Below are 27,515 nucleotides of genomic sequence, written 5' to 3'. Positions count from 1 at the left end.
TTCTCTACACCTGTGTCTTTATTCCGGTCCTGCCCCTAGGTTCTTCAGAACTATTTTTTTGTTGTTTTGGTTTTTTTTTTTTTAGGTTCCATATATATGTATTAGCATACGGTATTTGTTTTTCTCTTTCTGACTTACTTCACTCTGTATGACAGACTCTAGGTACATCCACCTCACTACATATAACTCAATTTAATTTCCTTTTATGGCTGGGTAATATTCCATTTTGTATATGTGCCACCTCTTCTTTATCCATCCATCTGTCAATGAATACTTAGGTTGCTTCCATGTCCCGGCTATTGTAAATGGAGCTACAATGAACATTGTGGTACATGACTCTTTTTGAATTATGGTTTTCTCAGGGTATATGCCCAGTAGAGGGATTGCTGGATCATATGGTAGTTCTATTTTTAGTTTTTTAAGGAACCTCCATACTGTTCTCCATAGTGGCTGTATCAATTTACATTCCCACCAACAGTGCAAGAGGGTTCCCTTTTCCCCACACCCTCTCCAGCATTTATTGTTTGTACATTTTTTGATGATTGCCATTCTGACTTGTGTGAGGTGATACCTCATTGTAGTTTTGATTTGCATTTCTCTAATGATTAATGATGTTGAACATCCTTGCATGTGTTTGTTGGCAATCTGTATATCTTCTTGGGAGAAATGTCTATTTAGGTCTTCTGCTCATTTTTGGATTGGGTTGTTCGTTTGTTTTTTTTTTTTGATATTGAGCTGCATGAGCTGTTTAAATATTTTGGAGATTAATCCTTTGTCAGTTGCTTCATTTGCAAATACTTTGTCCCATTCTGAGGGTTGTCTTTTCATCTTGTTTATGGTTTCCTTTACTGTGCAAAAGCTTTTAAGTTTCATTAGGTTCCATTCGTTTATTTTTGCTTTTATTTCCATTTCTCTACGGGGAAGGTCAAAAAGGATCTTTCTGTGATTTATGTCATAGAGTGTTCTGCCTCTGTTTTCCTCTAAGAGTTTTATAGTGTCTGGTCTTACATTTAGGTTTTTAATCCATTTTGAGTTTATTTTTGTGTATGGTGTTAGGGAGTGTTCTAATTTCATTCTTTTACATGTACCTCTCCAGTTTTCCCAGTACCACTTATTGAAGAGGCTGTCTTTTCTCCACTGTATATTCTTGCCTCCTTTATCAAAGATAAGGTGACCATATGTGCATTGGTTTATCTCTGGGCTTTCTATCCTGTTCCATTGATCTATATTTCTGTTTTTGTGCCAGTACCATACTGTCTTGATTACTGTAGCTTTGTAGTATAGTCTGAAGTCAGGGAGCCTGATTCCTCCAGCTCCACATTTCTTTCTCAAGATTGCTTTGGCTATTCGGGGTCTTTTGTGTTTCCATACAAATTGTGAAATTTTTTGTTCTAATTCTGTGAAATATTGTTCACTGTGTTATTTTATTTTTTACTCAATTTTTGGGAGGAAGAATTTATTTATTTATTAGCTTTTTATATTTTTTACTATTTTAAATAATGCTGTACTGAATAATTGTGTGTATATATATACATATATACACATTTGTTTATATGTGTGTATATATATATGTGTGTGTGTGTTTATATATATATATATATATATATATATATATATATATATATTTATTTATAACTTTTTCTTCATATATTTATGGAAAGATTCCTAAAACTGGAGTTCTTGGGTTAAATTGTTATGATGCACAATGACAAATCACTTTTCAATGGTAGCGTATCAACTCATGCTTTCAGAAGTACTGTTCTTAATGGTTTTGAAATCACTGCAACCCTAATAAGCTAAAGTGCTATATTATTTTCATTTTTATTTTCAGTTTTTGATTACTAATGAAACTTTTTCTACACTAGAAGTTTGTCCTTTAAAGAATTACTATAGAAAACCTTAAAGTAGAAAAAAGCGAACAAACAACTCCTATTTGGTCTGCCTTATGAAAATGAGTTTCCATTTGGCTTAATACATATATACAGGTAAAAGACCAGTTTCAGTCATCAAAGAGATGTTGGTACAGGTAGGAGGAAATGTAGCCAGTATACAAGGGTTGCAATCTAGCTCTTTCTTGAAGAAGGATTCTATTCTAACCTTCACGTACAATAATGACATTGATATTCAATATAATTTGATTAGATTTTATGAAGAATCTCTATCCAGGAAGACAATACCATGTGAGTTTGAGGAAGAGGAAGTAAAGCTCTCTTCATTATTTAATCTTGTGTCAGTATTACTTTTATCTTTGTCTCTCCAATTTCACATGGCCTTCTTCCCCCTGTGTCTCCTCTGTCTTCTCATGGGGTTCTCCTCTCTGTATGACTGCATCTCTCCTAGTTTTCTTATAAGCACCCCACCATTGGATTAGGGTCCACTCCAATCCAGTAAGACCTTATCTTAACTAATTACATCTGTAATGATGCCCCATTTCTTAATAAGGTTACATTCTGAGGTTCCAAGTGAACTTGAAGTTTTGTGAAACACTATTCAATCCAGTACATGTTGTAACAGAAAAGACACTGCTTCAGGAGTCAAGAGATGCATGTTTCAATCTTACTCCTGACAATAGTAGAATCAAACATGTATCAGAAACTCTCAAAGCTTTGCTGGCATAGGATGCTGATGGAATTATAACTTTATAACCCTATAACTTTAGACCAAAAATTTACATTTTTCATACTTAGATAATAAGCCTCAACCAGAAGATGTAACCAATTCCCAGGCTCGCCTTTCAGTTTTCCATTTATTTGACGGTATGAGCTTCCTAAGTATTCATCTTCCTAACCAATAACTTTTTAAATGGCAATTAAATAATTTCCATACCCTCTGGTGATTTGAAATCAAGCCAGAGATTCTATACTGGTCTGGCAAAGGATTAACCTTCCCACTATAATGCTTAAAACAGTGATTGGGAGGTTCCTCTAACTGACCACTAGTTGCAAAGTGCAAGATGGTGAGACATAGGTATTAACTCAGTAGACTTTCATAGCAGTGAGTTTTCCTTGAGTTTAACCATAATAAGTAGATAATGTGTTGCTTCAGTAATAGCTGTTAAAGAAGTGAACAACATTAAAGTTTATGTTAAACTTACTTGATCATTAATAAAGTATTTAACTACAGTTTAATATCCATATTTTAAACTAAACCAATAACTAAAATGTGACAATTGAAGGAATTTACTTATATTTTCCTTGACTTGATGTTACCATTAATTGTTATCTAACTTTTTAAATGGTGTAAAAAAATGAATTTCTAATGGAATATCAAATGAATTACTGCTATTGATATATTAGCAACAATAAGATGAGGGAAAAACTATAATAGAATTAAGAGACAGAGGGAAATGAATATTAGAAAATACATTTATGTCAAATTCAGGAAATAATAATTAAAAATGGTAATACCTGTCTACTTAGAATAAAACAAAACTATGAATTTTTATAGCTAGAAAAATTATTTAAAATATTATAAAGTAGCAAAAATAGTGCACTTTAGTCTTTATTTATGTAATTAATATGGATTATTGTCTTATGTTGTGTCTTATGCAGTGGCAACTTAAATTTGGTGGTAAAATCCTTAAAATGAACATTTCAATCTATGTGCAAAAGATGTATGTACACAGATATTCCCTTTTAATGGAGACACTGTTAAAGTTTTATAATAAACTTATTCCATTATATGGTCTAAATTACACTTTCAATATTAATTTCTATGACTTTTTCTGTGTTCATTGTCAATCAAGTTAACATACCAAACATGGCACTTCATACCATATTATGTGCCTTTGTTTATATGGTCTCCCCTGGTCAGAATACATTTCTTTCTGTTTCTCATTTTCTAATTTATACTCCTACCTAATATTCTAGGTCCATTTGAAAAATAAGCTTTACAGACTTGATGACTGTCATTTTCTAGGCTTTGCATATTGTCTAGGTGTCCCATGTGTGGTAAGCTTTTTGATGTACATCCATTTCGTTCTCCTTACTACAATTATACAGGACCAAATATTAGGTGTTCAATAACTCTGTGTAGAATGAATGATTGGATAAACTTAAAATAAAGGTATTGTACAAAAAGTAAACAGGCCAAAGAGTTTTGATGCTTCTCATTACTTGATCTTCTCAGACAACAAGGAATTAGCTAAGGTATAAGGAAACTAGTGTGAATTGATATTTTTTCTTCTTCAGTGAATAAAAGATAATGAAACGAAAATAGCTTCCAGAAGCTAGATTGCAAATAACACGGGAATATTAGGCAAGATATCATTGAAGGGAGACTTGATGGAGAAAAAAAGAAAAAAGAAAAAAGAGCTAAGGGACCTTTAGAACTCCAACGTATATAAAGAAAAAAAAGACAATAAAATTTATGTATCAGTGTGATGGATTCAGTAATATCTGATACTGTCTTCTAATGCCCAGTTTATTTATAGCAATATCTACAAACGGCATTGCTTGTTTCCAAAAGATGTAGTATAATTTATAAAGATACAAAATTATGAGAATATAATCTAAATTAAGTGCAAGAATAAAAGAAGAAAAAAGAAAATCTGCTGTAGCGATATTAAATGAAGCTATTGTCAGAACTGTCTGAAAAAGAAAAAGAAATCAAACTATAAAAGGCTGTAGCCTTCCTATTAGCTAGATTTCAATTTGACTCTAAGTTTTCTAGAGGCCAAATAAAAAGAGAAATCTGATCAATTTCATAATTTACAGCATCCATGATAAAACCAAACCAATTTACTCAGGAGAAGTGCAATTATTCCTACTACTAAAACCTAAAAGAAATTTCTCCCAAGGGTCATCATAAAGAGGACACTATAAAATATAATGAAATATGCCTCGAACAATATCTTTATGATAGACACTGTTGACAGTTTCATAGAGCTGCTTTTTTATGGTACCCCTCGCTATATACTGATGGTCTAGCTGTACAATTCTGTGTTTAGTTTAATAGACCCATAGATTTTTGAGTAACTGGAAAAATAGATGGACAAAAAGTCCTTTAAAGAGTCTTCAAAAACTTCTTTATCTTATTGTAGCTCTTTAGAGAAATTTGGTGGCACTAAATCTCAGGGCACACAGTTCATTCATTAAGTAAATAGGTATTGGACATCTATAATTTACACAGCACTGTATTAGACACAGAGGAAACACAGGGGGCAAAAAAACCTTCATGAAATCAGCTATTATGTGATGTCATTTAAAGGTAAAGAAAATAACCAATGACTTAAAAGTAAAGTTGACTGCTTTTGTGAAAGCTGAAGGCACTTCAAGCCTTGGATTCAATTCTAAGGATACACTCATAACATAGGTCAAGTGTCTCTTCAGAAAACAGGTTTGAATCTGCTCTGACATACAGATTAATGGGCACTTGCTGACTCTTCTGCTATGTTTTAGCATAGTCATAATGCCTTTTGGGGAAGAGATCTAGTCCCACTCTACTTCAGCTTTTACCCTAAAATAACCATCGTATTGAGATTTCTGCCACAACTGTGGCTTTAAAGCTACCATCTGAGAAGCCTTAGTTATATATTCCTTGGAGTTGTCTCAGGAGACATAGAGGAAGATGGAACAAAAGTGAAGGCCAACAGTCAAATCTCTGTCTTCTCTAACCATTTATCAGACACAGAAGACTTTGTGATGAAATGTAAGAAGATTTTTGACAAGTAGTTTTCTAAAAGTGTTTGAAAAACACTGCACTGCTCTGTACTATTTCCAAAATCTATTTTTCTCTACAAAAATCAATATATCTATTCAACAAATAAGTACTGTTCACCTGCTATGTCCAGAATCTAGATATGAAAGGTTTAATGTCGAAGTCTTTGTCTCAAGGAGCTTAAAGCTTGTGATAAGATTCCTATGTGCACCAAAGATTAGGTAACAGTTTGGTAACTGCTGTGTCATAGATGTAAACAGCATGCACTGTACATGCATAGAAGGTGAGGCAGCCAAATCAAATGGGAGTGAACAGAGAGCACCAGATATATATATATATATCCTATCCCTATTTAATTTTTGAATTGAATCTTGAAAAATGACACAAATTAGGAAAACAAGATGGCTAATAGTTATTTTAAGCAATGGAGTGAGGATAAGGCAAATTGAAAGAAGAGTAATTTTGTGGCTGGTGTGCCAGTAAGTTTGGAGATGAAGTGTTAGAATCAGGAAGAGGTCAGATCGTGAAGAACCAGTGTGTTTAACCAAAAGATTTGAACAAAAAAAAAAGCAAATTGAAACAAAAACTTTAGAGTAGTGCCATGAGCACATTGAAGTTTAGAAATATCCTCTAGTATCAGTACGGAAGGTCCACTAGAGACGCTAAGGGTAGCATCAGGCAGAGTAACTAGGGGGGTATGGCAGCAATCTGCAAGAAAACAAATGGGACTCTGAATTAAGCCAGAGAAACTGTCATGCGAGGAGGGAGGTTTGAGAGATAATAAAAGGGTGAAACATATGGGATTTTGTGATACCTATGGCCTACCTCTTCTCTCTTTCCCTTTTTGAATAAACTGATGCACCTTACAGTGTTACTTCTGTGTAATTTTATTCCCACTTTCTGATGGATGTATATGTAGTCAAGTTTTTAAAAAGTTGAAATTCTATTCTTTTAATATTCACCAAATTTTACCTAGCAGTCCACTTGAAACTTGAACGTTTAATCACTTTATATTCTGCCTGCATAACAAAGCTCAACATTATAATCCTCCAGTTATTACAAGATCTGTGCTGTCTTGGATACATTTACACTTCAATTACAATTACAATGCTTTCATCTTAACAGCTTCCAGTTTCTGAAGGATTAAGTCTCAAGGATTATGTTATAATGAGAACAAAGGTTGTTGACTACTTTTCTCATTTCTTTCTGAGGTGCTTTGCCAGCTAAATAAAACCGAGGTCGAATTTATGCCAGGCTCTTTTCTCCCTGTAGGAAAACATAATGGAAGTTATGAGAAATCAAGAGTTTTTACTGCTTCCAGCTGAGGAGCTCCATAAACTCCTGGCCAGTGATGATGTCAATGTCCCCGATGAAGAAACCATCTTCCATGCATTAATGATGTGGGTCAAATATGACATGCAGAGGAGATGCAATGACTTGAGTATGCTTCTGGCCTTTATAAGACTGCCACTGCTTCCACCTCAGGTAATTACATGGGATGCTATTTTTGTAGCTACGATTGACTGAAAAATTCTGTGTTAAAATTAAACATTACAACCCACGTTTTATTGCTTATTCACATTTTTTGTTTGTTTGTTTTAATCAAACACTCTTTTTAAGGTAAATTTGCTGGTGGAAAATGCTGGGTCATGGGTCTAAATTCCATTTCCACAACTTACTGAGTCATGGTTATATGACTATAAGAATGTCAATTTCTCTGAAATTCAATTTCTTCATCTATCAAATCAAGTTGTACTACCACGCAAAAGTTTTATGAGGATCAAATTAGATAATATATATAAAATACTTAATCTCAATAGAATATTTAAAAGATTTTTAGAACATTTCAATTATTAATTCTCTGCTTCCCTGTTTTGATGATTGATCTAACTATCTACATATCTGTCTATCTATCTACCTGATTAACTAGTTAGCTAGCTAGCCAGCTAGTTATCTATCAAGCTATCATCTATCTGACCTAAGATGCAATAATATGATCATTCTCTGATGAATATACATATTCTGTGGCCATCCTTATGGTATTCTTAAAAGCTCAAAGCATGGGATTTCAAACTTCTATAGAAGGATAAGATATATTACTGAATAGTACAGAGTTTTGAATTAATACCATTTAGAAATTGGAATTATGGAACCTTTGATAATTGAAGCTAAGGAGAATCCACACACCAAGTGAAAAAACCACCTCATTTTATTGATGAGGTATGTAGGACACAGGTGATTTGATAAAACACCAAGTTCACTCAACTTAGAAGAAGAAGAGTAATTAATTTTCCCTGATTCAGAGTCTTGTGTCTTTAAAATAACTTGTAATGTTGCAAAATTATCCATGCACAACATTGTTAACCCAGGGTGTCTGCCGTCTCAGGGTATCCAAACATAAGCTTGAAGGTGGATCTGACCTCTGAAATGATAGATAAAATTGTGTATGTGTACATTTCTTATGAAGGATATTAAGAGCCTGTTCATTTGAATTAAAATCACTATCAACATTTTCACTAATCCACATATTACTAAGAATGTAAGATAGGGAATTAGGAAACTGGGAAACAACAATAGGCAAGTATAACATGTTAGTAACAAGAGAAGAGAGAGAGAGCTGGGTCATATATTAAGATTGGAAAGTTAAAAAAAAAAACACTTTGCCAAAATTGGGAAACAAATGAAGTTTTATGAATAAATTAATAATTGTGTTTCATTTGGCTACTGAAATAAATAAAGAAGTAAAAGAAGAGAAAAAATTTATGGAAATCCTGCCTAAACAAATTATATTCAATAAAAGTTTATCCTAACACCAGACTCTTATAAAAGGAAGGGAAACATCTAGTTTGGTAATGGGGCAAACAATGAATTGGAAAGCCATGCACCGGATTTTTCTGAATCTTCCAATGTAGATTCTGATACCAGATATTCTCAGAGCTTGGGCATCCTCTCTCAAGATGGAAATAGCCAATGATCACTATTAGCCAATAATAGGTAGATAGCCATTAACCAATGATAGATGATGTGGCAATTGGTCCCTTTGATCCTGCCCACCCATTTCACCTGTTTGCTGAAATTTTGGGAGCTTGGAGTTAAACTAGTACTCAAAAATCATCATATATAATAGGACACATACCAAAGGAGGCCAAGAATGTGGCCAGGGCTCCATCTTTTTCATGATATGCCTTTTCTTCATACCCTCCTTGCCCACTCTTTTGTCATCAAAAATGGGAGCTGCTCCTACATGTGTATCTCATCTAAACTATTACATCAGAATAGAGATGTACATTCTATTGACTCATTTGTTCCTAAGGCTACACATTACACATAGGGTTTTAATTCTGATTGGTAAAGCTGCTTTATCTTGATTAGTGAAACAATATTGATTAACATTAGAAAATAAATTATTATTATGTTTTGGTGAAACTAACTAGTAAAAGACTTTTAAGTTTAACTCATCACAGTGTCCAATAGGCATAAACACAGCATATATTTATTTTCCATTTCTCATCTCTCAACCTGGGTACATTACAAACATAACTTTATATATACTTTCAAGCAACATATGTGCAGGGGGAAAAATAAAGCACATTTTCTTTTCATAAAAATGTCTTTAGATATAGGAGGGGCTATTGCTTCCATAACTAATATTAATGAATTACATGTCATTATAAGCACTTTTTGTACAGTATTTCTAATCTTAAAAAATACAATTGCAAGGTAGGGGTTATTAATTATATTATGCAGAGGGATAAACAGGTTCAAAGAAGTTAAGTGATTTTTCAAAGGTCATAGAGCTAGTGAAAAATCCAGTTTTCCTGCAAATCTAGGCTAGCCAGATATGAACATACACAGGGATATTTCTACTGTGAATGTATGTTGTTTCCTCATTTGCTGTCTAAACTTGAAGATCATTAAAATGTTCTGAATACAGCAATTCTGAAAATTCCTATTAAAAGCCTGAGAAAGGAAGAAGGGTGGCGGGATTGGAATTAACATGCATTTATTTCTTTCTTCAGTCACCAAACATATATTTTATCTCATTTAATTTCTATAATATCCTTATGCAGTAAATATCATTATTATTTTTTGACAAATGAGTAAATTGAGAATCGACATGCTAATCATTTTTTTAGTAAATTGTAGAGCTCAGACTACTCTAATTGTGTTTGATACTGTGTTTCTTCTCCTACTGATGAGAAATAAGTGCAAAGTTTATTTCTGCAGATGGTTTCCTATTTACCTCAATGTCCAGCCAGAGTTTTAAAAAGTTTAATTAAATCTAGAATTTTCCAGCCTTTGCATGAATTTTCAAAGCTACTAAACATCTCAAGGTTCTTAGGAAAAGCTGTATGATGATCAGAAAACACTTTTTTCTTGGGTTTTGGAGCCAGTAAATATTTTCTATTGAAATAGAATAGCTAATACTGAAATAAATTCAATTGACTTTGCAACAGAAAGGACCAGAGGAAAAGGCAAAATCAAAGAAATACATAATTGAGATATACTCTAAGAAATGGTGAAAGATTTCTATTATCTTTTTAAATAAGTAAAGAACAGAATTTTGCATAATAGTTTTCATGTTTTTCTTGGATACCTAGGGGGTTTAAAATTTCAAAAGAATTGGAAAAAATATGGAAATTTCATTTAAAAGAATGGGTGATTATGTATACAAATATACATATCACAAGGAGGCTACTCAATTTGATTCACTTATTTTTCTATATTTCCTTTTTCAAAGATGCAACAAAAGAACATGTCGCTATGTGATAAACAACACATTTTAACATTTTGTAACTATTGTTTCCACTGGTTTTAACTCATTTCATAAAATGGATCTTTGTAATAGGTACATATATATTTACTTGTTATATGCATATTTTAAAAGTATACATAAGTATCCATTTTGGTGTGCATTTTTCTAATGAGTGATTTAGAGAGTAGAAGCATGGTGCTCTCAAAAAGTACAGTTCCATGTATGATCAAGTCAAAAGTCTTCAGGGAAATTCAGTTTTATCACAGTCAGAAATTATTTAAAAGTTTGGAGATATACAGATAAACTTTGCTTCATGTCTTAGAACTGGTGTTGTTTATCTCTTTAGAGACAACAAGGAGAACCCTTTCTCACAACTTTCTAATAAGTATACCTACTGACTCTTAAGATAAATAAATAGTAGTGTCTGTTTATGTGTATAAACATTTACTTTTATTTTCTGTAGCAAAATGTGAAAGGAAAAAGCAAGTTGCAATGGATAACAAAATATTGCCTAGGTTTAGAGGAATATTATTTATAACCAATAAAAAAATTTAAAAATAACAGGAGAGTAAAGAGTTTAAATTAAGGAAACAGATGCTACCTCTATCTTACAGGAATTAATTCTTTTTATGCAAAGCTATAATAAATTTATTCCAAAAGATTCTTTATGGCAGTTACAGCAATTCAAGAGGGGAGAGGTCTTCAATCATTTACCCCATTGGAAATGTGACAGTTGATTAGATACCAGAGACATAAAAACTCTGTTGTCTATAAAAATTACAGCCACAACTAAAAAAACTAATGAAAAGCAAGCAAAATGACAAAGAGCGAATAAATAGAAAAAGAGCAGTCATAAATCATAGCGTAAGATATACAGAATAGATTACACTTCTGAGTAATTTATGTTTTATTTGATTTTACTTCCCCAAAGCAAGCATAGATAAACTACTCGTTGATAAATCCAACAGTTCTCTACTTTTGTCAGTATAACATTCACTGTTTAGAGTATTATATATCTTATGTTTAAAAAGGAAAAACTCTTAACTCTTACAAATGAGTAACGCAAAAAGAATCAATCAAACACATTAACATAATCCATTACCAGTCTTTGTTACTTTTTCATTTTTGTTTTTTTTCTCTCTGATTTGCTTGCTGTCTGATTAGTTAATTATTATACCAGACCATCATCAAATAAATAGTCTTCTCCATAAAATTAGAGTATAAGAGTTTTAAAAAATTGTGGAATAATGTTATTCTTCTCCAAAAGAGACCTTGAAAACTGTGTCTTTAAAACAGAAACACAGACAATGTATACTTCTAAAATCTTATAGATTTATCTTAAATACTATTTAGATTCATGATCTTTTAACCTACTGTGACATTCACAGTTCATGTTACAACATTCAGAAAATACAAAACCTTTTTATTTCAGTAAGTTTTAAGTCAACAGATTGTTAATGTAAAAAACGATTTGCACACGCACAAACTCATACATTCACGTTACACCCTTTGGTCAAGTAAAGCGAGTGGAGGACAGTTGTAACCTATTCTGAAAGCCTTTATTTCTGCTACAGTATATCAAGTGTTTCTGCCTTTATCAAGGGCTGATCACACTGTTTCTGGTTTTTGTCCCATCTTTCTTCATACTGAAATTTCTCTATTGCAATGACTCCTTCTATATTTTCTATCATGAATTTTACTCTATATTGGATCATTCCAAGTAACTTACAAAGATGTGTTGCTTCAGACATATTAAACAAAACAAAATTTCTCATTTTCCTTTCCACCAACTACTTCAATTCCCTGTTCCCTTTTCCAGCAAAATATGTAGTTATCGTTTATGGTTATTAACTCTACTTACTTGTAATCATCATTCTTTCTTCAATTCACTATAACAGTTCTTTGAACTAATCAAGATCACTCAAAACCTCCATGCTGTCATTTTTCCCCCATCTCACTTGTTTTCATTTTACTTGGCTTCTCAGCAGCCTTTGACACAATCAATCTGGCCATTCTTACTCAATGATAATTGTTAATTCTTTCTGCTTTCTGATGTTGCAATGACCTAGGACACCATATTTTCTGTCAAGAATAGCATTTACTTCCATACTTTTAAATACTATCTGGGAGTCAATTATAAATTCTGATCGTATATCTCTAGCTCTAAATTTTTCCTGAAAGATAGATTCAAATACCCAATTAACTACTTGATATCTCCCATTAGATATCCAACAGCTATTCAAATCTTCACATGTCCAAAATGGAAGATTTCAAAGTCCCAAGACTCCATCCATGCCCACTTTCTCAGTAAATATCACTACCAAACATTCAGTTGTTCAGGTCTAAATCCTAGAATAATTTTTAATTCTCTACTTTGCATTGCATTTAGCATTCATTTCCTTAGGAAGTCCTTTTGACTGCACTCCTCCAAACCATATCTTGAATCCTGAATCTGTTCTTTTTTTTTTAAACATCTCTACAACCACATGCTAAAACAAGCCACCGGTATCTTTCTCCTGTACAGTTGAAATAGCCTGCTATTTATTATTCTAACTTTTATGCTTAACCACTGCCATAACTTTCATTTAGCAAGCAAACATAATTTTTACAGTATGAATCAATTCATCTCAAACTTAAGCTTTAGACACTTAGAACAAAATTCTAATATCCCTGTCCTACAAGGCCCTACATCAACAGTCCCATGACCACTCCTCTGACCTCATTTCCTACCAGTTCTCAAGACCCTACAGGCACACTGATATTCTTTCTGTTTCTTGAACAAGTCAGGTTTATTTCTTCTCTAGTACATTTGTACCAGCTGATTCTGGGGACTAGAAACCCTGACACCCAAGAGAAGAGGGTGGTGGTGATACAGTTTTCTAAGGGGTAAGCAATGAAAGGGGAGGCATAGTCTAGAGATAATTAAAGACAGCAATAAAACTGACTAAACATCGGTGAGCTTTTATCATTACTATACCTTGGCAATTCTAAACAATACCAGGGATAACACATTCCTACCTGCTGGGTAGAATGGCCCATCACACCCCTTTTCTGGTCCTTCTGCTGGGTAGAATGGCCCATCACACCCCTTTTCTGGTCCTTCTCTGCCAAAAGGTGTTCACCCCATCATGGCATGACTGACTCTTTCTTATTAAATACATCTCACCTTAAATGTGTCTTCTTAGCACTTTCATCTACTGTGTTCTTGCTTAGTCATAGTTTGTTTTCATCTCTTTCCTTATAACTATATTTTTCAGAAAATCAGACTTGAAGTTCTTGTTCACAAAGTTCCTGGCATAGTTGATACTCAGTAAGTATTTGTTGAATCACCAAATGGAAAGTTTATGCTAAGTCTTAGGAATTTTAGCTTCATTTATTCTAACTCTCTGTTGATGTATGATTTGTCTGTAATGTGAGAGAAAGCTCTGCATTGGTGTGTTATCATGGAGCTAACAGTGGATACTAGGAACATGGTCATAAAGAGGGATCGTAGCACATTGATTCAGACTTTACTAAAAACCCATTATTCAATGGACAATGGAAGGCCAATCTTGAATAGGATATAACCTCTAATCGCTTCGTTCTATTAGACAAATTAGTAAAATAAATTTATCAGAATGACATACATAAGTCAGTGGTGTATTTAAAAATAAAATGGCTGTAAGAAAAATTGGTTTCATTTTCACAACTAGCATAATAAACCAGAAAGCGAAAGTCCATTTCATGAGGAAAGGAAAACTGAACTTAAATATTAAACTAGTTCATAAGCATTTTAAATAATATAAGCATATTAAATAATATACATAGAATTTATCAGGAGGCCACACAGTGCAAGAACAATTATTTTTCTCAATTAAACATTAAAAAGGGAATTTCATTTCTTGTTCATGCTTATTGTATAAGAATGATAAAATTAAAATGGAATATATTAATTTGTAAGAGGACTAAGAAAAATTGTGGAACATTTGTAATAAAACAAAAGCCGTTTAAATCATTCAGAGTTTTGCAGTGATTTTAATTTAGGATTTAGGGAAATTTTAATGAACTATTAAAGCCATTTTAATATTTTAGTAAGTGGAGTTTATAGAGATGAAATCTGGAGATTAAAATCGGATCCTTAGACTTACGAACACTCAGTCTTTTGGCAAATCTCAAGGCTAAGGCCTCAGAAGAGAAAATTTACATTGATCCAATTATAAAATTATTCTTTTATTTTGTTATGTGATTTGTTTGAAATATACATAAAATACATACATTCCTGCATCTTCTTGTCCACATTGCTATTTTTAGAAAATATTTTTGCTTGTTACTCTTTGAGGAACAATAAGGTAGCCTTTGGGGTTGAAGCAGAGTGATACAAGGAATGAGTTGCTAGAATTCAGAGAAGGTGAAAAAGCAAATCATTAAGTGTTTAGGAAACTATTCTAAGAACTTTGGCATTTCCTTGGAGTGTAATGGAAGCTGTTGCAGGGTTTTGAGTAGAGGAGGATCTGATCTAATGTACACAAGTCAATGGACTCTCTCTTGTTGTTGTGTTGAGAGTATACTGGAGGGAAACAAGAGTGGAAAATGGAAATCAGTTAATAGCTGATAGCAATTTAGAAGTGAGAGGCTTTTGAAGAGGTCAGATGATGGTAATAAGTTAGTAGCAATGAAGATAGTGAGAAGTGTTTTCATCCTAGATATATTTTAAAGTAGAGCTGGTTAGATGGGGGAATGAGAAAGAGAGGAATCAGAGAGATTCCAGGGTTTTTTGGCTTGAGTGCCAATGAGGAAGGATGTACTTTTAAGATTTCTATGAGGCCTCTAAGTGGATGTGTTGAGTAGGCATTGAATGCATCATTCAGGAGTTGTGGAGAAATGGCCAGGAGATATAAAGTAGGAAACTGTTGGCAAATAGATATAATTTAAAGACATGATGTGGGGTGGTCTCACCATAGAAGTGAGTATAGATAAATAAGAGAAGAGGACTAAGAATGATGTTCTAGGACATCAAAACATTACAAAACTAGAGATAAAAAGAAGAAGGAACCTAGTGACTGAAATGGAGAAACTAATCAAATAGAGTAAAAACCAAGGGAGCTTAATGTACTGGAATTTCAGGGAATAAACCAACATAAAGGAGTGTGGATGCTGCTGAGAGGTCAAATAGACTGATGCCCAATACTTGATTTTTGAACTTAATAAAATGAAGGCCATTGATGACTTTGACAAGATTCGTTTCTGTGGAATAGAGCTATACAAACATGGGAAAACTGGAATTTAAAAGAGTAACTACATAGAATCTTTAAAACTGCAAAACTGAACTGAAAAATTAGCCTAAATGTGGCTGGTTTTGTCAGCCTGGATCCACTGGTGAGAAACAAACATTGAAATTTCAGCATGAAAAATTTAAATAAAGAATCATTAAGTACAACAAACATTTAGAGTAAGGAAGGATTGGAAAGTAAGAAATTAAGAGAACTCTAAATAATACAGAAATATCAGATATAAAGAGTAGCTACTACCTATAAGGCTAATACCAACCCCCAGAGCTGAGATCTGGACCTCCTTGAAGAGGGAACAACCATGGCTTCCTGGAAGGAAGAGGAGTCACTGTGGTATAGCAAATGGCAGGACTTGATAGAAACCTGTTCTCCAGAACTTACTAGAAATCTTCCCCTTACATGTCTCAAAAGAGACACCCTACTGCCCTGGGGAGCTTGCAGGTAAGTGGGCTCATACCAGGAAGGAAACAAAATCTTTCCGCCTGCAATATCTCTCCAGTGTCCTCTACTGACAATGCTTACCATAGTGCCAGTTGGCAAAGAAAAATTATTTAAAGGACCCATTTTCACAAAACAACCTAAAAGGATGATTTTGGAACTGAGAGTTAATAAACTGACAAATGCGAAGCTGGGGGAGTGGAGCCAAGCATTTTTGTATACTTACAGGTGTGATCCAGAAGAGAGGGAAATTTGATGATGTAAGAGAGAGGGAAGAATTGTTGGAAAATTTTCTTTGAATGTACTAGAGTAGGTAGGATTTCACGCACGAATGGATAGATTGGCTTTAGAAAAGAGAATTAGAAAATTATCTATGTCAACAAGTGAAAAATATATCTGTGTGCAGATGTGTAGGTGAGCAGATGCAATGGTGGATCCTACATTTGACTCTAACATTAATTCAGTGTTTGATCATGGAAAGTATACGTCATTTCATTAGACCTTGGTTTCCACATCAGGGCAAGGAGAAGATGGAAATACCTCTTCTGAGAGTAACATTGTACGATTGAAAATAGGTTTTAATTTCCTAAGAATTGATGCCTGCTCAAAATTCTGTGACATAGATAATTTTATAGAGAATTAGGATATTCATGCCTCCCCATGTGAAAAAAAATTTGTAATGTTTCAAAACTTTCATGAATTTTTCATTTTTTTCAAAATATACTAATGTAAAGCAAAAAACAACTTGAAGAATGCCTTTTGCTCACCAAATAAATGGTCTTTCATGAAATACAGATTCCTTCCATTGTAGTCATTTTTTTCCTAAGTCATCATTCACAACTTTTAAATGACAAAGAAAAAAAAAAAACTTAAAAAATAAACTGTTAAGATTACTTTGCAAATTTCTATAATTTAAAGTATTCCTAAGAGGAAAGGAAGCAAACTATAAGCTATGGGAAGAAAACACAAGTGAACTGAATTTTATCAAACATGTACTGAAATAACTACTACTGTGATTTCAATTTACAAGAGTATCAGACAAATTAAACAGTTTATTATTTTAATGATTATGAAAATGGAAAAAAATACCGCCTAGAGAAGAGCAATTCAACATTGATGACTACCCAGAGAATTAGGCACATATACTCTTTTCCATTCCAATTAAATGGAAAATGCCCATAGGTCACCCAAAATAACAGTTGTTCTTTTAATAATATTTAAAAAAATAACAGTATCTGCTAATGATAAGAAGTGATAAATACTTGTATATTATTTTGCATAAATATTCAAAATTTATTTATCCAAATATTTATTATGCAATTTCAGTATTCTAACCATTAAGCAAATGGCACACATGCTAATTTAATATTTCCCACATATACATCAAATTTTCCAATTCAACTCCTGAAAAATTGGAGGAAATTTTATTTACTTTCGATATGATCAATTTAAGTTAATGAAAACAATTCAGAAATTGCTATTATCAGAAATATTTGCTAGTCTTCTGTCACTTAACGTCATCAAGTGGAATTCATCAGATGGATACATTACTTTTTGTCTTTTTTGAACCAAACAATAGTTTATGAAACATTAGTGTGCTTTTTTGTAACCTTTGTTAATTTGAAGTTGTGTTTACTCCAATATTTTCTACCCACTGTTAGCTTCCTTATCAGACCAATACAAATCAACTTAGAATTAATTTTTTCATAATTTCCAAAGATGATAGTGAATGATCACATGATGCAATACTAAAATGTGTATGTACCTTACTTTCTCAGATTTTTATTGCCTAAAGGACTTTCAAGACCAGCACCCTAATATTTTGCCTGTGGAATCTGAGGTTCTGAGAATTAAAGAAGACTATTTTATGTAATATTTTTATTTTAATGACTTATAGATACATGTAAAATGTAATTTAGGAATCCTAATTCTCAAATGATATTTTTCCATCTATGAGAACAAGCTTTCCAACAATAAAATTATCTTTTGACTCTCATTTAGGACAAGATGAAATATAAACTGTCATCATGACACCAGAGCAGAAATGACAACACAGATACTGAATATGTCAAATTTTTTGTGTTATAGCTCAAGTGTAAAGCTAGATAACTTAAACCACAGAGACGAATTTTATTGTAATTCAAAGAAAAATTTTTCCTGACCAATTAAGTAATATTTTATTATCTATAAATGTTTTTCTTGAAATTTATGATCATATAATTATTTACTGAGTTTCTCAATGTTCATTACAACCATCTTAATAAATATATTCATATAATTTACTTCTCTATATAAATACTGTCTTTAAATGTATTTTATTGCATAACTAATGAAATTAATATAATCATGTTTATATTTTTAAACTACCAATTTTACTTTTTAAATATATAATCTGTATATGTCTATATTGATTAACATTTTCAGTAGTCATGATGTCTATTTTATGATTTATTTAGGAGTAAGATATGCTGGTATAATACTAAATGCTTTATGCATATTATCTCCTTAAATGTTTTACTACATACATATTGTTATACTGTAGATATTTAGTTTATACATGAAGAAATTGAAACTTAGTTAAATTACCCAAAGTCAAGTATAGTAGAAAAGGGATTAAATAGAATATTGCATGCAAAATATTTAATAATTTTTTTCAAAATGCATTTAAATTTTGATCATTAAAATTCTAACAGTCTTCTTATGATTGTTTCACATGTTCTTTTTTTCTTTGGTCATAAATTAATTAAAGAACAGCATTCTGAGAATGTTATTGTGATATTTTAAATATTTCAGGTATACTTCTGAGGACTCAGTTTTTCACTAAAAACCTACCTTTATTTGGCATGGAATAATAAATTGATAAATAGATGTTTAAATAATCAAATTTAATCATTAATTTTAAAGCAAAATATTTCTTTTTTATTCTAAAGAACTTTAAAAAAATAAATATAATGGCACCTGACTGAAAAACAGCTTTTAAAAATAACTACTATATACATCTTAGTCTATCACTAAAGTCTTCTGGTGTTTCAAGGACATGGCTACATATATGTTTCCCATTTCCCTGGTGTAATTAGGTGTTGAAATTACACCTAATTTCAACACCTGGGGGGCGGGGGGTGGTTGGGGAGAGTTAATCAGTGACAAACAAAAAGTGAAAATAGAAGAGAAGACAGATTAAAAGTTAATATTTTCATTATTTATTTTGAAATTGTCATATATTGTACTATATAATTCCTGACCAGTCCACCTACACTTAAAGGTATATTTACTTCCTTAAAATATTTTAAATATTATTTCACATAAAAGTTATTTGATAGACTATGTTAAGGAGATCTTTAATTGCTTGTTTTTTATTTCCACCTGGGTATTAATAAAATACAGTTCCTGAGGTTATACATTTCTATTGTGGTAGTTTTGAAAAAATCAAATCCTTCACAATTCCATGGTTAACATTTTTATTTTTCTTCTAGTACTTCAGGCAGCCTAGAGTTATATATTATTCAATACTTGGGCAGATTAAATACACATTAAACATATGTAAAAGGATGAAACACGTGATCTTGAAGACTAAAATATCCCATATTTCCCACAGGATAAAGTGGCAAATGTTGATGCTGAAATTATAAAATTACTAAAACAACAACAAAAACATGGTGTATTTTCTATGATTAAGCCTTCTTATTACCTCTACATTTGGTTTCTGAAATATTTTCAAAAATTTGCTCTAGACTAGCATTTCCCAGCACTTTATCCCTGGATAGTATTAATAGTATTTAAAGGTATTTATCACAAAAGTGTTTCATGTTAAAAAAAAAAAAAAGTTTATAAACCCATCTTACCTTGTCCCCCTTTTAAAATTTCACAATGCAGATTGTCATAGTAATCTCTTAATAAAGAAATTCACTTAATTCTAACTCATGGAATCACTGATTTTTCTGAGGAGCACTTATTTCAAGTAAAGGCTATTGATGTCTCATGGAAAGAATAGTCTACTGAACACAGTAGGGAAGCACTGTTCTGGGTGGTTTTATTTTCTAGAGTTTTGGAATTCTTAATGGTAAAGGTTAATATACACTGGATTTTCATTTAGAGTAAATTATCCTAAATTAAGGGTGTTCTAAAGTGTGCTTATATTTAAAGAAATTGGCTTTCTTCCACTTCTATGAGTCTGTCTACCACAAAGTAGCCTGCAGAACTGGCTTTGCTGAACTGGAAAAGCAGCATATTCAGTGAATTCAATAAGTTGACTTATAAAGACCTGGAAATAGAGTCATAAGTAATAATGAGTGTGTTATTCTCGATTCAGTCAGCTGTGGGGATTTTTCAAACCATTAAACAACTTCCCAATTTGCTACAAATTCAGCATAAGTGCTGCACTGTTTTCAAAAGGAGGCTAAGACTAAGAGATGGCAAATATATGGTAAGAATTTAGCGAGTGATGGATATTTAATCACAATGAACACCTGAAATCTGGTTTCAGGGAGTAGTCACTCATAATATTCATCTATTATAACAGTAAAAGATGTAACTTGATTCTGACCATGAGTTTTCATCTCATGCTAATATACATTCATGTTAATGCCTGTCATCTCAGAATATCCCAAATATATATATATATAAAATTAGACAGATAAATAGGCTATGTCTGAAATATAAAGATCTGTTTAAATGATAAATGTCCATTTCATCTGATTGATCAATTTTTTAGGAGAATGGAATGGCATTTTGTTCTGATCCCATGTCCAGAAATGAAGCCTAGATATGTGTTTTCTTTTTAAATAACGTCTCAACCGCTATTGCCTTCTTACTCCATGTATCCCCAAGCTTTATTTTTTTTTTGTAAATATACGTTTTCTTTTAAAAGTCCTCAGTCTCCTTTCCCTGTTTATTATCATTGCCTTTAGATTATGCCTTACCATTTTTTGAAAGGACTCCATGTTAATTACATAACTCCAGTGACATCTTTCCCCACCTGTATCTATTCCTCACAATGCTTTCAGAGTGAATTTTTTTAAACACAATTTTAATTATAATGTTCGTTGGCCTTGGAACATACACATCAGATACTTATAAACCATACAATATTCATAGCATTACATTCTTTGTTACAATCTTCTTTCCTATAGTTATTAATCTACTTGTAGAAAGCAACGGGATTTTTAAAAATTGTTTTCTGGTTTAGCACATGACAAGACTTCTAACCTCTACATCCATAACCTGAACCTCATAGTCAGACATGCATGTGTTTGACTAACTACCTGCTTTACCATTAAAAAGTCAACTTGGGGTTGACTCTCCTATGAGGCACTTCCTTGACCACTTCTATCCATTTTCAGAGATGGGTGCTCCTCTCATTGTTCTTATAGCCCCCTGTTTTTTGTTTTGTTTTGTTTTTAAAGGAGGGCAGCACTCAGGCTTTATTTTTTTACTTTTTTAATACATTTATTTATTTTTTGACTGTGTTGGGTATTTTTTGCTGTGCACAGGCTTTCTCTAGTTGTGGTGAGCGGGGGCTACTCTTCATTGCATTGCGTGGGCTACTAATTGCAGTGGCTTCTCGTTGCAGAGCATGGGCTCTAAGCGCGTGTCTTCAGTAGCTGTGGAACATGGGCTGAATAGTTGTGGCTCGCGGGCTCTAGAGCGCAGGATCAGTAGTTGTGGTGAATGGGCTTTATTGCTCTGCGGCATGTGGGATCCTCCCAGACCAGGGCTGGAACCCATGTCCCCTCCATTGGCAGGTGGATTTTAACCACTGTGCCACCAGGGAAGTCCCTATAGCACCCTGTTTTAACTCCATTCCTAGCACTGGTAAAATTTTATTTTTTATTTGTTTTATTTTTAAAAATATTTATTTAATTTATTTTTTTGGCTGCGTTGGGTCTTAGTTGCAGCATGTGGGATCTTTCATTGTGGTGCAGGCTCTTCATTGTGGTGCACGAGATTCTCTCTGGCTGTGGTGTGAGGATTTTCTCTCTCTAGTTGTGGCATGTGGGTTCCAGGGTGCATGGGCTCAGTAGTTGTGGCATGCAGGCTTACCCTGCAGCATGTGGGATCTTAGTTTCCCGACCAGTGATGGAACCCACGTCCCTTGGATTGGAAGGCAGATTCTTTACCACTGGACCACCAGGGAAGTCCCAGTAAAATTTTATTTAGGTTATTTAGAGGTATGTGTTTACGTGGCCTAATCTACTATAAGTTCCTTAAGATCTTATCCTCAATATCTGACACACGTTGGGTACCTAATAACTGTTTCTTGCAATGTAAAGGATTTTAAAAATAAATAGTTGTTCATCAATGTCTATTATAGCCAAATTTTAAACAGATTACTCTGAACTTTACTAGTCTTTATTTCCTGGGTGTGACATTTTTCTTGAACCAATAAATTTATCTGAAAAATTAAACTTTTATGTTAAGCTATGATAAAATATTGGAAAACATACAAAACGAAAATGAAGTATGACAATTCACCATGATGAATGCTAAAGTCAACTAAAATTTTGTCAGTTTGAAATTATTTTGGTATACTGTGCAGGAATTTCAGTTTTTATTTTTTATGTGTATATATATATATTTATATGTATACATTTATATACAAATATATATAAACCAATGTATATATTCATATATATACATATTTACATATGAAAAGAACATATATATTTAATATTTTTCTTATTAACCTAACATTTTCATTTAGAGTATTTTGTCAGTTGAGTACTTTAATAGCACAGCATATCATGCTCTATGATTCCTCTTAGAAGAATAGAAGTGAACCCTTTTTCTCCTTGCTGTGACTGGACAGTTTTCACATACTCAACAAGGCTATGTTCCTTGCATGTGTAAAGTCCCCAGAGTAACAAAAAACTGTCAGAAAAAGAATGCTATTGTTTCAGAAAAAGGATGCTTTTTTAAAAAAATAACATTGACTCAAGATGATACTCGGGTGTTTCATGACTCTGTCCTTTGACCAAAACAAATATAAATGTAAATAACTGTATTGTTCATTAAGTCGTTTTGGCTATTAAGTTGAGGTGAATGCAAAATATTCAAATAAAGATGTCCTGAGAGGAATCAGCCTGGAAAGGCGATTCCAATGTTGTAAGAACAAATGAATGTGGGTGTTTGTTTGCATCATTCAACAGATGTGGAATGTGGGTATTTGCATTGTCAAAATGACGGCTGAAACAAAATCAGATAATTCATTCATTCAGTACTTCCGCAATGATAAAGATTATTTTATTTAGGGATCATGAAATGTGATAAACATCATAACTTCAAATATAAAAGCAGTCTTGCAAGTTGAAGTAGTTTTTTTACCAAGATGAAAAATGCAAAATTTGTCACTTCTTAGGGCTTTTTCATGAACTTTGTTTACAGAATTCATTCAAACCCCAATTCTCCCAACAGAGAATAATGAGGTAAATGAAATATGTTTTCAGTACTTAACATTTTGCTTGCACCTGTCTATCCTTCTCCTAATACTCTCTTCTTCCTTTATTCCACAGCACCCAGCATCCCTTATATTTATAGTTTTCTACCCTTCTGTTTGCTTTCTAGGCTGAGCCTTGGGTTTGGATTTTTCCTAAAGTTTTGTTTTCCCTAGTTAAAATGTAATCATGAAATGTCTCATTCTTTCAGTTTTTCTGAGGATTGGTTGGAATATATGACAGAAAAAGAAAAAAACAAATAAAAAGAAAAATTACAGTATGAAGAAAATTGCAACACAATTGCATAAGAGCAATTAATAAATGCCATGTACCTGATAGCAAGTTCTTAAGAAATTTCATGATAATAGAATAAAACATTTTATCAATTAAATTGCAAAACTGGAAATAATCTTTAAAGGTAGCTGACAATATACATAGAATAAAACAAGTAAAATATGACAATAATTTGCTTAGATTTTTGTTATCCAAGTACATTAATTGGCTTGGTCTGCCATAACAAAATACTGTAGACTATGTGGCTTAAATAGCAGAAATTTATTTTCTCACAGTTCTGGAAGCTATAAATACAAGATCAAGGTACCAGAAAATGTAATTCCTGGTGATCTCTCTTCCTGGCTTGCAGACAGTCAGTCATCTTCCTGCTGTGTTCTCTCATGGCCTTTTCTCTGCTGGGAGGGGGTGGGGTGAAGGGAGGTTGCACGTGCTCTGGTGTATCTTCTTCTTCTTATATGGACATAAGGACAACAGATCTCTCTGGTTAGGGCCCCATCCTTATGACTTCATTTAACCTTAATTATCTTCTTAAAGGCCCTGCCTTCAACTGCAGTCATTTAGAGGTTTAAGTCTTCAACATCTGAATTTCGGTAAGACACAATTTATTCCATAACAGCAAGTATAAAAAGTCACTTTGTATTGAGTTTATGCTTATACTTACCTTAGTGAGTTGTGATAACCTGATGGTCATAAGGAATATTTAATGACAACAAAATTAACTTTAACACATGCCAACTCAACTGTCAAAATAGCAACTGTTAAAAGATTAACTCATTTGTGAAAATCTACATTTGAATGAAAGAATCTTGAAGCATTTTTTATATATCTTAAGTGCAGGCATTAAAGAATATGCTCTACCACCTACTGATGCCCTGAGCATTTTGGTAAAATGGAACCTTGGAATCCCAAATTCAAGATTTTATTCTTGGGTCTACCTCTTTTCTAATATTTGGTTTCCTTTTTTGTGAAAACATTGAAATTGTATATACATATATATTATATAATCCATATATATGAATACCAAATTTCCTCTGTCCACCTCAATTTTTCCCCTCCAATCACAACTTGTATGTAATTTATTTCTCTATCAAGTTACCTAGAAGTATTTATTATCTTATTACATGATATATGTTCAAAGATTATGTATGGCCCTGTAGGAGAGCAAACTTTGTCACCCCAATGAGGTTTCTCTTTGGCATGAAGATTAATGTAGGCTGATTATTTTTAAGGTCCAAAAGAAGAATCTTTGACCTTTCCGCTAACTGCCTAAAGAATGTACCAGAAAGAGGACCTGTTCCAGGAAGGGAGCCACCACCACATATAACTAGTATGAACTAGGTGTGTAGACAGGGAAGAACTTAGCAAAGACTGATTGTTAAAATTTCTCTCTGTGTCCCATAGTCTCTGCATGGTCCAGAAAACATTTATTTACCAAACATTTGCTTTTCTATATCTACGTGAATTGCCTTCCTCCTCTTTGAAACACCAAACCACGACCTCAAACATCCTCTTCTTTCTTTAGTTGAAGATGCTGTCTAAGGTGAGGGCTTCAGCCATTTTGGTGAGCTAGTTTTCCTGGGTTTCTCCCATGTATGTATGTTACTAAACTTTTGTTTGATTTTCTCCTGTTAATCTAAGTTTAATTCTTAGACCAGCCAGAAGAACCTAGTAGGGTAGAGGAAAATTTCTTCTTCCCCAATAGCTCCTTCTTTTGAATCAAATGTGTGATAGTTTGTATGACAAAATAATAATATTCATTGCTTACTTCTTCAATTATTTGCTCTCTTCTTTATCTTGTCTTTTAGGGCAGGATAAGAGGTTATATTGACCAAATATGAAATCATAAACTTCTTTGTAACATGCTGAATAGATATGTATTAGGAGAAAACCATTGAAGCTATTTTCAAACTGATAAAATTTATCAACAGATAAATTGAAACATTAGCAAAATGTGGGTAGATATAAAAAGCATTCATCTATAAGAATTTAGAAACAATAGCATAAGAAGGTAGAGAGATTAAAGCAGGGAAACTTAAACTTCCTTAGAAGATAATCTGGACACTAAAACTTGAAAGCAATTTATTCCATCTTGGCTCATGAGGTGATTTCACTTATTTGGCAAGATACAATAAAAAAATTTAGAGAGTAGTACATAGAATAATATTTAATGGCTTGTATTACTTGAAACCTTTCAGAAATAGTTTAGAACTGCTATTAAGAAACATCTTTTCTCTCCCCAATGACAAGAATTTTAGTATTCTCTATGTATTTTTATTAGAATTCTCCATATGGATTAGATTACCCACAAGGTATAAGAAACTGACTAGAATTTATAAACTATGCACCCCCCCCATGAATATCATAGAAGAAAAGCTAGCTTATACTTTGTTAAATTTCACTACTTCCTTTCAATTAAGAATTCTATTAGTAAGTTTTTTTCAAACAATGTAATTCTGAATGACAATATAATTCTGAAACAATGTAATTATCCAATTAGAATCATATAGGAATTAACATATTTCAAAAATCTGATAAAAATGAATTTGTTTTACATTATATATCTTGTTTTAGATTCTCCCTAAATTTTAAAATTAGCAAAACTTGAACAATAATTTTAAATAATGTTATATGATTTAAATATATATGAAATATTTTCACATACTTGATCACATATAATGCTTTGAGGAATGTAAAAAAGGCATTAACCACATTTTATATATGAAGGATTAAAATTCATGAAATTTTGCTCATGTTCATAAAGGTTGAAACAGTTACAGCCAGGACTTATATCCATAACTTTGGATTTCACTAAATTTATTCATTTTTAACTCTATGCTAAAATTTTATGCCATATTATCCATAGATATGCAGGTAAATCTGTTAATTTGTTTTTGAAAGAAGCCAAAATATTGCTGCACTGTAACTCCCTTTCTCTGAGAATGCTGCCATTAGAAATTGAATCAGTAGCCTCTGTTAGATAAAAAGAAACTTGATATGTTCTTATATGTTTGTGTTCCACTTGTTTGAACTAAAAATTCAATTTTTTCAGTTGGATTTTGTACAACGTGTAGATAGAAACTATATTTTCTACCACTATATAGCCTCAGTGGTTCCTAGTATAATATTAAATATTAATAGACAATTAATATATTTATTAATTAATAATATTATATTAATGACTATATTATTTTATTAATAATTGTTTATTCATATACACTTTGGGTTGTATTTGTGACTACCCACAGATTAGTGGCTGAGCCTCTCATTTATTCATGTCAAAGTGTATCTCACATATAAGTGCAACTAAATAACTTCAAACTAATGACTGGATTGCTTCTGATCTTAACCAAATAATTGAGTGAATGAGTAATGAGTGGATGAATCAGGGATGGTAGCACACTAAGTAGGTACTGCTTAAGCCCTCAGATTAAGTTGAGTTTCTCTGTGGTTATTTCTGCTATATTCCCAATATTAGTCTTAGCTTTTATACATTTCCAGTGTGCTGAGAGTCATTTAGCATGAGCTTTTCTGAAGTCGAAACTAGATTTTCTGGCACAAAACACATTCTATTAATATGTTGATGGTTTATTGGCCTTTACTTGCTCAAAGTTAAGGATTTATCTTTTTCTTTTATTTGGTTAAATTTGGCTAAGGAATCTCTATTGTACATCT

General features: G+C 32.5%; 1 protein-coding gene across 2 annotated transcripts in view; it reads left to right on the top strand.

The window, feature by feature from the left end:
* Positions 1 to 27,515, top strand: part of KLHL1 (kelch like family member 1) — a 422,746-nt gene that overhangs the window by 255,961 nt on the left and 139,270 nt on the right. For both annotated transcript variants that reach the window (XM_068526655.1, XM_068526654.1), the window contains one exon: positions 6,931 to 7,143. In XM_068526655.1, the coding sequence (XP_068382756.1) occupies positions 6,931 to 7,143 (213 nt within the window). The remainder of the gene's footprint in view (positions 1 to 6,930; positions 7,144 to 27,515) is intronic.

The sequence above is a fragment of the Eschrichtius robustus genome, chromosome 18 (assembly GCF_028021215.1).
Source record: "Eschrichtius robustus isolate mEscRob2 chromosome 18, mEscRob2.pri, whole genome shotgun sequence".
Taxonomy (NCBI): Eukaryota; Metazoa; Chordata; class Mammalia; order Artiodactyla; family Eschrichtiidae; genus Eschrichtius; species Eschrichtius robustus.
This window is presented reverse-complemented; position numbering and strand designations above follow the sequence as displayed.